This window comes from Necator americanus, chromosome II (assembly GCF_031761385.1).
Source record: "Necator americanus strain Aroian chromosome II, whole genome shotgun sequence".
NCBI classification, from domain to species: Eukaryota; Metazoa; Nematoda; class Chromadorea; order Rhabditida; family Ancylostomatidae; genus Necator; species Necator americanus.
Window position 1 is genome coordinate 29,424,429 of NC_087372.1, and position 12,188 is coordinate 29,436,616.

At 41.6% G+C, this 12,188-nt stretch overlaps 1 protein-coding gene across 1 annotated transcript; it reads right to left on the reverse strand.

The window, feature by feature from the left end:
- Positions 1-1,313: 1,313 nt before the first annotated feature.
- RB195_019878 (uncharacterized protein) lies at positions 1,314-3,626 on the reverse strand (the record flags this gene model as incomplete). Its single annotated transcript, XM_064187931.1, has 1 exon — positions 1,314-3,626. One exon carries the CDS (start codon positions 3,624-3,626, stop codon positions 1,314-1,316), a length of 2,313 nt encoding a protein of 770 aa, XP_064043812.1.
- Positions 3,627-12,188: the final 8,562 nt, after the last annotated feature.

Sequence of the window (12,188 nt, forward strand, 5' to 3'; positions counted from 1 at the left end):
AGGGATCATCCCACGAATCTGAGGTGGTGCGGATTTCAGGTGGAGTGTTCGTATACGGGATAGTAGATTATGGAGTGGGTGGTGATTCCGTCCATTTCCTCCTAATTGCCATGAATAACGGCTCGGAAGATACGGCTTCGAGCGTTCCGGTGCGCTATTTTCTACAACGAGTTCGATTGGAGCGCACCAGCTGTGCGCGCCGCATCTTCCGGACCGTTTTTTACGGCAATTAGGAAGAAATGGACGGAATCACCCCCCTCTCCATGATCTACTATCCCGTATAAGAATACTCCACCTGAAATTCGTACCACTTCAGATTCGTGGTGTGATGCCTTTAAAAATGTTAGAAATATCCATACATTATTCATATTACTTTCGAGTGTTCCATTCATTGTTCATTGAACATATCAACTAATCTAACTATCAACATATCAACTATCAATATCTAGATAGTAACATCCCTGAAAAATTCTTAAAGTTCTTTATTTTATGTATTTCAGGACATCTTTAGTTGTTATGTTCAATGAACAATGAATGGAACACTCGAAAGTAGTATGAATAATGTATGGATATTTCTAACATATTTCAAAGGCATCACCACACGAATCTGGAGTGGTATGGAATTCCAGTGGAGTATTCGTATACGGGATAGTAGATTATGGAGAGGCGAGTGATTCCGTCCTTCTTCTTCTTCTTCCTAGCGTTTTTCCCGCGTTGTTGCAGGGTCCGCTTTTCTGCTTCTTGTCTTCCATTTCGTTCTATCCATTGCATCAGCCGTACACAAACGTGCATCTATCATATCCAGCTTCACACGGTCTAACCAGCGAATCTTTGGCCTCCCGCGCGGCCTCACTCCTGAAACTTCGAGCTTCAGAGCGGTTTTGGCAACAGAATTTTCCTCCCGTCGCAAGACGTGACCAAACCATCTCACTCGCGCCTCCTTTATCTTCTCAGTTATCGGGACGACGCCGAAAATGGAACGTACACCTCAACATCCGCATCTCCATGCGTGCAGCACTCTTTCCAATTCTTTCGTCGTCGGCCAGCACTCGCATCCGTAAAGGGCAACAGGACGCACAACCGTCCTGTAGATCTTCCACTTCAGTCGAACAGGGACTTTCTTGTCGCACAGTACCCCTGTTGCCATTTTCCATTTCATCCCTGCCGCATTAACACGTGCTCGACCTTCTTGATCAATGTCGCCTGTGGAAGCCACTTTGGATCCAATGTACTTGAAACAGTTCACCTTATTCAATTCGGTGCCATCGACACGGATTGAACCATCCTCTATCCTTGGTCCGCACTCCATGTACTCAGTTTTTTGATGCGTTGAGGCGCAATCCATATTGCTGCGGCTGATCCTTCCAAGACTGTATTTGTTTCTGAAGATCATCTCGAGACTCCGACGCGAGCATGACATCGTCGGCAAAGAGTAGAGTCCACGGATGCTGCTTCTGGATTTCCTTCGTTATCGTGTCCATGCACAGTATGAACAGCAGAGGTGAGAGGGATGAACTCTGATGTACCCCTACTTGTACAGGGAATGGCCTGCTTGTTCCAGCAGCACATCGTACAACGCTGGTAGGCTTCGCATAAAGCAGCTTCGTCCACCGCACATATTCTTCTGGTACTCTATGCGACCTCATGGACATCCATAACAGCTCATGTGGGACACTGTCGAAAGCTTTCTCGAGATCGAGAAAAGCAAGATGTACACTGCGGTTCTTCTCTCGATGTTTCTCCAGGAGGATTCCGACAGCATGGATAGAATCTATAGTGCTGCAGTCCTTCACAAAGCCGCACTGGTTGAGTGAAACGCTAACAATTTTCCTCAGACGAGCTTCCAGGACACGCTCAAAAACCTTCATCGTATGGCACAGCAGTCGTATAGGCCTGTACGAGGTGCAGTCAGCAATGTCTCCTTTCCCTTTCCAGACAGGCACGGTCACGGAAGTTTGCCAAACGTCTGGAGTCCGTCCTTCTGCAACGATCTTGTTAAATAGAGTTGCGAGCCACACGGACGCTCGATCTCCTAGCAGCTTCCAGACATCAGCAGGTAGGTCTCCAAGACGTAAAGCCTTGTTCGACTTCATTTTTGCGAGGACAGCACTGATTTCGACGACAGTAATTGGTAGAACAGGACCCTCGAGGATGGAAACAGTTGGGATGGGGGGATGACAGAACTCTTCGTTACACAAGTGATTGTAGTACTCTCGCCACCTCTCCAGGATCTGACCAGAGCGGCGCAGAACGGCTCCATCAGCTCCCTTAACGATCTTGGTGTGCTCCATATCCAACGATGAGCGATGACGCGCTCTGACTAAACGATACACTGCCCGCTCGCCTTCTCCGGTATCAAGCACGTCGTACACAGCCTTGTAGCGGTCCGACTTCGCCTTGGAGACTGCCTTCTTAGCTCCCCTCTTCGCCGCTAGGTAAGCACCCCGATCTTCAGGCTGCCGCGTCCTCCACCAGAGCTTATACTTGGACTTCCTCTCACGAATTGCCGCCTGAACTTCCTCGTTCCAAAACCACGTAGCCTTTTGTACTTTGGGCTTACCTAGAGTCGTCTTTCCCAGAGTGTTCTCCGCGGTCAAGCGTATAACGCTGGAAGTAGACGACCACATTTCCTCCACATTACGAGTAGGGTGGGGAAGTGTAGATGGAGCCACGGACGCGAAAAATACCTCCTTTCGATCCTTCAGATTCCACCATTTGATGCGCTGTGTTTTAGTCCTTGGATGTCTCTTCCTTGGACGGGAGATTTTCAAGTCCATAACGAGCAGATGGTGTTGGGCAGCGACATGGTCTGTAGGGATGACTTTTGAATCCTGCAGAAGTCGGCGATCTCGTCGGCGTAACATCCAGAAATCTATTTGTGTTTCACGACCGCCGCTGGTGTGCGTGATCAAATGCGATTTTCTTTTCCGATAGTGCGTGTTAGCAATGATCAAGTCACTTGCAACAGCATACTCCAGTATTCGCAACCCGTCGTCGTTACGAGCTCCATAGCCGTATCCACCATGACAACTCTCGAATCCGTCTTTCCGGAAACCGACACGTCCGTTGAAGTCTCCTCCGATCAGAAGTACTTCTTCGCCTTCCAGGGATTGGACGTACTGCTCCAGATCCTCCCAAAAGCTTGCCTTCTCTTCTTCACTACAGCCCGCCTGTGGCACATAAGCAGAGACGACTCGCAATTCCACTTCTCCTGTGTCTACTTTTGCAGCTATCAAGCGATCCGATAGTCGATCCACTACTGTGACGCTGTTTCTAAACGACTCGTTCAATATGATACCAACGCCATTGCGATTTGATGTGCCGTGGTAGATGAGCTTGTAGCCATCGCCTAATTTCCTTGATTTGGAGCCTTTCCTGCGAGTCTCTTGCACACAACATATGTCAACACGTCGTTTTCTGAGACTATCTGCCAGTTCACGACTTCTTCCAGTAAGCGTCCCAACGTTAAGTGTTGCCAAGCGCACTGGATGTTGCTGGCGATGGCGGACTAACTTCTTTGGCCGGCTTCGTCCTCTAGCCGGTAGCCCTCGCATATTTGCCACATTGCCCAGGCGAGGACAATGCGCGTCGCTTCTGGGGTACGTCCTAGCTTCTGAAGAACACATAGTAGACATTAGCAGTATGACGCGACGGGGGTGTTGTCCTCGGTCTGCTTGTCGCACTAGCAAGCTAGCAGCCTGGCACCGAAATCGTCGTTCTACCTCCTCACTTAGCTAGCCTGTAGCCTTGGCCCAAGGACCGGGCTACTAGCCGGACACCTTTGTGGCATGGTTGAACCTGCAGAGACGAAGTCTCGCCACCATAGCTGCCCGACGGCCAGGGCCACCGCTGCGCCGCTTTGAGGCGTGAGGTAGGATTTGCAGCAGTGGTAGTTTGGCAAAGGCGAGTGATTCCGTCCATTTCTTCCTAATTGTCGTAAAAAACAGCCCGGAAGATGGGGCTCCGCACAAGGACTACGAGATCGAGACTCGTTACGCATTCGTAAAAAAAACTTCACTTAGTAACAACTCAAGTACGGTAGAGGAAAGAAAAGTTCGGGGACACGAGAGAGATGTAACTGAGTATTTCATGGCGAATTCTTTTAGATACATATGTTAAAAAGAGCCCTAGATTTCATCCTTCTGTGAAAACCTTTCCTTTGTGTCTAGGAAATTTTTCGTTGTTATAACTGATTCATTGCTGAGCCTCACTTCCGGGGGTTTCAAAGAAATGGATGATTCCGATTATCAATAAATTCTGTTTTACTTCTTCACAACTGTCAGTAACATTCCCTTATTCATATCAACATTGTCCATATTTTAGTAATTATGAGTTTATTTTTTGTATGCGCATGGAACTCTCGCAATATGTAATGTAATTGTCCTATCCACGTGGACAGATTTAATTATTACATCTTCTCGGTGTAATACAGTAATTGAATATCACTTCATTTTAATCATTATCAGCAGCTACACGTTTTTTTCAGTCAGAATTAAAAACTCATTCCAAAACACACGTTCGCTATGTATGTCAGGTATTTAAAAATGTTTCTTTAATTAATACTTAGTTCTCCTGTGATTCACATCTGTTCGTTGATGTCAGGGGAGCGGCATATCATAGGGTTTCATCTCAAGAGCTATGATCCTAAAACAGTAAAATGTGCAGGGTGGAGCGCGGAAAATAAGTGTTTGTGAAATAATTGCAAAATTGTTAGTTTTTGTCAAGAAAATTTATTGACAAAACAATATAGGAAAGAAGATGGCATTTTTATAATTTATGAGCGGAAAATTACACTTGACATATGGTGTCCGTAGTTGCTGCTCATAAAGAGCAAGCATTTGTTGTGCTCTCAATTCTTTCAAAGAAATTTCAATCGTTGACGGTAGTCCCTCACGTTCAACTCCTGCGCAATCACTTTTTTCTATGGGTGAAAATTAATTCGCAGAATGCAGAATCCGTCTTACAGTACTGTCGTTAATTCGAAGTTCAGCTGCATGGCGGCGAGCAGAGCAGCGTTGAAGACTCTCCACTTCTATCAAGACAAACATACGTGAATACGAGTTGCTCTGGTGTTCAGAACTCTTCATAGCAACTGAAAGTGAAATGAGACGGGGGATGGATTATAACAGGGCCGCACACTTCTACTGTTCTAATGCCCGAGTAATGGCCATTTCAAAAACAGTTCCCGCGCCGGGGGTTCGTAATCTATGGTGTCCATGCTTGTCGAAAGTCAAATTTAAGCAACAGCCAAGATTGTTAACAAACTTTATTACGGCTAACGTTTCGGCGTTGTCGCTTTCGTCAGAGCGTGGAAAGTAAGAACATTTGTAACATATCCTCTCAAATGCCTCATCCTGAACAAGTCATCATCTCCTAGGGGATTCAAGAAAGGTCGAACTTTCGCACTTCTGGAAGGTGTCCACACTCTTTGTAATCTATAGTGGAGTTCATTTATTCGCTTACACCGATTATGCTCTAAAAAGAAACGACATAACGTTTGAATCAAAACAACATTTTTGTGCTTAAACTCTCGGAAATAGAAACAAATACAGTCCTCTTTTTAGTAGGTATGTCTCGCCGTTCTATCCTCGTAAAAGTTGAGGCCTGTTCTTAAGATCCAGATTTAATTTTCTTCGTAGAAGTCAATTTCCATCAAATGACAAATTTAACCTTACACGAGAAGGTCTCGTTACGAACATGAGATTAATCTGTGTGATTCATTAAATTCTATACCACGTGTGACAAAAGAGTTCTAGTTCTTTGCCGATGATGAAGTGCTACACCATTCACCGTTTAAACAATTTTTTCAAGACGAGAGTGTCAATATTGTAAGAAAAATAATGATAGGAGAAGATAAATAACAATACAATAGGAAAAATTGCACATTCCGGGAGAGTTTGTGTTATGTCGGTTAGAAAAGGTTATGTCGTAGTAGAAAAGAAAAAAGGAAGGATTGTAAGTGAATGTTGGCCAATTACATTCTGAGCTAACGAGTAAGATTCATCCGGTCTTTTCTTCTAACTTATTACTGTCTGAGGTGAAAGTACCATGCCTCGCCGTATTAAAGGCATCACCCCACGAATCTGAGGTGGAACGGAGTATTCGTTTACGGGATAGTAGATTATGGAGAGGAGGATGATTCCATCCATTTCTTCCTAATTGCCGTAAAAAACGGCCCGGAAGATACGGCGCCGCACAGGGCTGGCGCGCTCCAATCGGACTCCTTGTAGAAAATAGTGCGCCAGAACAGTCGAAGCCGTATCTTCCGGGCCGTTTTCTACAGGAATTAGTAAGAAATGAACGGAATCACCTTCCTCCCCATAATCTACGACCCCGTATACAAATACTCCACCGGAAATCCGTACCACTCCAGATTCGTCGGGTGATGCCTTTAAGATTTAAAGGGAGTCAGTGCTTTTCCTCTAGCCACCAAGGGAAATTCTATTGAGCTTGGAGGTGCATATGCAATAAATGGAGCTCCTCAGTTACCTGTATTGGACTGATTGCTGGGATATATTTGTTCTTTTCGAAACCGAATAAAACTATTTGAGAGCTTTTGAGGTTTTTGAGAACGAAAAAATCCCACATTCATTGCGCGATGCGTGCCTTCCAGTGTAATGGTATACTATTGATGTAAAGGAGATGTAAGCTTTTCGTTTCCGTAGTCTCCACGCTATTTTATGGCCACAGAGTAGATTTTCTGTGTGAAGTATACATTGTTAGAAAAGTACACATTGTTGGAAAACTTATTTTATATCTTTTCCCTTTCTAAATATGTACGTGAAATTTAATTCGAGTCGTTTTTCTGAGATAATTTAATTTTTATTTCTAGGTGTCCACTCACAATTCCCGTCAAATCTACTTCTAAGAGTTCAAACTAGACCGAACTCCCGGTCAGGTCGCTCAAACCACCCGACACATCAACACAATATGTCACAGGACCATATGAATGCAAAGTAGACATGTAATTCGTCTTGAGGGTTGGTATTGACGGTAAGGAGTTTTTGGGACCACCGTTGCGGTGTGCGTTCGTTCACACCTACCTGGGTCAATACTGCATTGAAGTTTCGAGCGATCCGAGCGGCAGCTCGGGCAAGTATGAACTGATGGAAGTAGGTTTGACGATAACTTTGATTGCACGCCTGAAAATAAAAATGGATTACTCTGGAAAAAAATTAAATTGCATAAACGTCTTTCAAAAGGGCATAAAATAAGCATTCCAACAATGTACCTCGTAAAAAAGTTCCATTTTATTGATATAATATAGTTTTGAAACTAATGGAACAACATACACATGGAACAAAATGAAAGCATTTTTTTGCATCAATTTAATATAAAAACAGAACAGTTCAATATGTAAAGAGCTAATTACCGCATGAAGCTGTCCATAGCCTTTCCTGATGACTGTATCTATGTAGTCTGGCACTTCGGTCTCTTTTTTTTTGAAGAAGTGCATAGTTATGGAAAACAATAATCTCAGTACAAAATCTGAGAAAATTTTAATCACACTTCGAAATAAACTTAGTATTAGCTTCTTTATGGAATTGAGTACGTGCACTTAGAATGTGGATACCATGCTTATCCTAGCCACATGTATTTTTTTCTTTCACCGAATTGATATCTCTGGGACTGAAATCATGTGTTATTTTTGTTTCAGCTTAGTACCGTAGTGTAGCTTCATTCACATAAACGTTGATAGATCCTCTTCAACTCATCCAAGCATATCCTTTGTAACATCAATCGCTCATCATCGCAATATTTGTTTGTCTCAGTTTGTAGAAAGGAGTATGTATCCCAGCGACAAATCCACAAAAGTACCTCAGTCCTGTTCTTTATCTTCGATTTCAATGGAAGTTCTTAGGTACGATCTTTCAGAATCACTGCTTGTTCCCTATTACCGTAGAGAAAGCAGTTCCCAATCTATATTATGACGATTTAAGAAGACACGTGAACAGCATTTTCCGTGACTGTTTAGGATTCTAATACGCGGCACATTTGCATCCAAAGTATTCACTCTAGAAAAAATCAGCTTATGTAATCTTTTTAACCTACCTCCGCTCGACGGGTCCAATTCAGAGATCGTTTATTAAGAACAGGTGTGAGATAATTCCGATTAATGAGTGTCTGCATAGCTTCGAAGGTGCAAGTTAATCGGTGAGTATTTCTGAGAATTTTGCGCCGGTGCAAATGATCGGACGCAACACTAGACCTTAACGTTCATATTAACACACTATATAAAAACAAATGACAATAAATGAAAATGATGTGATATCAGGTCAACCCTAAGCCTTTTGTTCTTACGATGTCGATGAGTTGGTGTTAAATTCACTTGGGAGGAGAAAGATGCTGGTTTAATACATCGGCTGTCCCTCTCTATTTTTTAGGCTCATAACGTTTATTAACTTCCCCGAATCTGAATTGAGGTCGAAATAGTTGCCGCATCTCAAGAAAATTGGTCAATGTCAACCATTTAATTTTTTATCCTTCGATGTGATATAATTTGCACGAAACAAGCAGATGAGTAGATCAGAATCAGCAGCAATGAAGTCTGAATTCGCTCACTTTCTGAGGAGCACTTTATTTCTCTCCGTTATCTAAATGTATCAGTTACCCAACGAAAAGTGATACAATCAAGTTCTGGAGAAAGAACGTTCATAAGAATCAAACTGCTGAGAAACCAAATTCATTTCATCTCAAGTGAGCAACGTTTCACGTATACGATGCTTTTTTGTTGATTCAAGGATTGAAAGATGCGATTGTAATCGTAAACGAAAGTCAATAGTGATTTTGATCTCTTTTTCTGCTTCTTTTTTCTTGCGATACGTCTTTAAAATAACTAATAGTGATTAATGAAAGTTGGGCGGAGTTTTATTTTATGAAAGAAATCTACTTCTCGTGGCTTATTTAACCTATGTTTGTTATAGCAGCTCATAATTAATTTTCACAGCAGTTGTGTAAGGATGTAAACGGTAGTTCAGTACATGAACGATTAATTTGTGGCCAGCACTTGGGACTAATATCTCTGCTCGCATCTCTACTTTTGAATAAGTTATTGGATTATACATTGGTTTTGAAAGTAAACGTGTGAATACTTTCTTCAAATATCAGTATTAAAATTGAAGACGACTGAAAACTTACAGATATCAAACATTTTTGTTTCCTGCAAATTTACAAGCGTTTAGATGAGAACAACAAAAAGGTTCAACGTGAACGTTAAACCAATGACCAAATATCCTGTTTTCTCTTTAGCTCTCACCAACTGTTAAGAAAAGTGGAACTTTGACGGCTACAGTGCACAAAAGACAGCACTAATTCATATTAGAGTTTTGGATCAGAGCTTTGCGGAGCAAACCGAAAGATTGAGGATAAATAAAGGTCGTTCAGCAATCCCTTCGGGATGAACAGTTAACTTCAATTCAGAATCGCTCGAAATTTAGCTTAATGGTACTTTTAGTGGTTTATAAAAACTGTCCAGGTACGTATTGGATAAATTCCAAGAAGTGACGAAATTCTTCAAAAACTCCTTTATAAGTTATCGATGTTTAATCCAGATCATCGCAAATATGGTCTCCTAAAAGCTTTACCTTTTATGGAAACTGAGAAAATAGTCATTTTCCCGCAGTCGCGACGGATTCGCAGTACTTTATCCGAAGAAGCAACTCTTCTCACGCATAGGAGAAGTGAAACAAAAGCGCATGAAGTGGGCATAACTACTCTGAACTACTCTGACGTGAAGAGTTGCTTTTTCGAGCCGTTCCACAAGTAGTCCATTTTAAGCGGTTTCATCAATCGTAACGAAGGGAATAGAAGTTAGTATTTTTTCCTTCGTTTCTGAAAATCGCCTTATGAGTTCTTCGGATGACAACCGAATTTTGAGAATTTTTGCGAGTGACCTAGAGACTATGGTCTGACTGTGACTCTACTCGCAACTAGAACAGTTCCGAGGTACAGAGGTACTTCCTGCGCTACCGCAGCTCCACTGTGAGAGCCACAATCAAGATCCTTGATATTCTCGCGCTTACATGCAGCTTTCTACATCTTTCTACACATCTACAACTTAACCAAACATTATGTGCGTGCAAAAATCGAATTTTTGTACACAGTAGAAGAAAATGCTAGATTTCTGCAAGTAAAATGCAGCATTTTCGTATTTTGTGCGCGCTGAACAACATTATGTAGAAGTTTCGAGAAACTACTTGTCGATAGTCAAATTTAAGCAGCAGCCAAGATTGGTAACAAACTTTATTACGGCTAACGTTTCGTCGCCTTCGTCAGAGCCTGGAAAATAAAAACATTTGCAATCTACAATTTAACCGAACATTATGTGCGTGCAAAAATCGGTGCCGTTAGAGAAGCTTTTTTTTTACTAGGGAATTATGTTTCACATAAGTTATGTTTTCTACACGAGAAGCTCCACATTCGCACATGGTGTGGATAAACAGCGATCGTCGAAGTATTTTCATAGTTGCAGACGGATGACGTGCTACATCCGCAGGTGCATATTATTCCACACTTCTTTGATACGGCATGGATGTTGCCGACTTGGTGTTTTGAATTGCAACAGTCAGAAAATATTACGGCGTCATGTAGTTATATTACCGTTCTCTTGTTAGTTTAAGTTAAAGTTCCCGTAGGGGAAGTTCCGCATTGCTCCTGCGTACGCAATATTAATTCCGTGATTCAATATGCAGCTCATTCGGAATGCTCAATGTGCGGGTCATGTGAACCTTTGCACGTGATAGCAGCACTTTGCTTTAGGAACGTTTCAAAACTTGATTGCAGTTAGCAGTTAGTCCTTGTGTGAGAGTCATAATCATTCTAATTTAATTATTCGCTAGCAATTACTATTGTAAACCTGTTAGAGCACTCTCTGCCCCGTCTTTGGCTTTGGCATACCGTATTTTCAAAGTTAACCGCGATGCAGATAATCACCAATCATCTTCATTGATCACTGATATGCAGAACTTATAAATTCTATGAAAATAAAAGAGAAAACGTTGCGTGTTTTTTGTTTCGTGAATTGTAATTTTAGTAACTATTGTGATTTCTATAATTTTCTAATAATCTAACCTCGCAGAGCAAAGGGTTATTCTAAAAAAGTACCTGAAATAATGACCAACCTTTCTTTTTTTGTCTGGCGAGGAGTAAAGAAGTATTGCTTTTGGAGAAAAAGTAGAGAAATTCGTAAATTCACTCAGTTATTTACTAATTAGTTACTTTAACGTTTACCTTTCTTAACTTCTCAGTAATTTGATATATCCGCTTATTTGGTTCAGTATTTGTGCTAGGCATTAGTACACAAGTTTTTCGCTCAAGTGATTGTTTTGAGTCTTTCTCGGCTCTTCTTAGTTGCTCATTCGTTTTTTCTTTTTTTAAATTCTTTTTTTAAGTCATTCTTTTTTTGAATTCTTTTTTTAATCATTCTTGAGTGAATAAGTGAATAAACAAATAAGAATTACTTCTTCTTAGCGTCCAACAACAGCCAAAGAAAACCTCAACAGAGGATGGCGACCAATGCTAGGGAATCTGTGAATTCTTCTTTCATCATTGGAATGGACGACGTGGTCGCCTACCATAAGGTGAACACGATTTTAGGAGCAGCTACCACCATTGTAAACTTACTGCTTCTATTCGTGTTCTGTGCATCTTCCTCGTTGCGAAGAAAGTCTGAGGTATATTGCTATTTGTTTTCTCTTTTCTTTCTTCAAAAGGTTAGGAGAGTTCCTGCGAACACCTTGCAGGTCTAACTTAGCATTACCTGCTCAAAATTCTACACGACCCTGTCAGTTACCGTCAGACATGAAGTCTCGATAGCGGCCGTGTGCTGTAATTTGAAATTACAATTACGGTTTTCGGCAATTTAAATGTCATTCAAGCCAGCATTATTAGTTATAGGAAACCCCAGAAACACCGTTTGCCTCTACTTTGTAACCTTGAGGCGATGTTATGAGTCCACGCAGATTTTGTCACGATATGTGCGCAAAAAAAAACCAGACATAGAGTCGTGTAAACTAGATTACTTTCATTTACGAGACTACTTTGAACTAGACAGGTGAATTCCTTTTTTTGTTCCTAGAATATGCTTGTAGAGGTATGTACCTATGTTATGTATCTGTGAATTCAAAATTAAAACTAGCACATGTTTGTAAAATTTGTGCTAATGAGTTCCTAATGAATTTGAAATTACA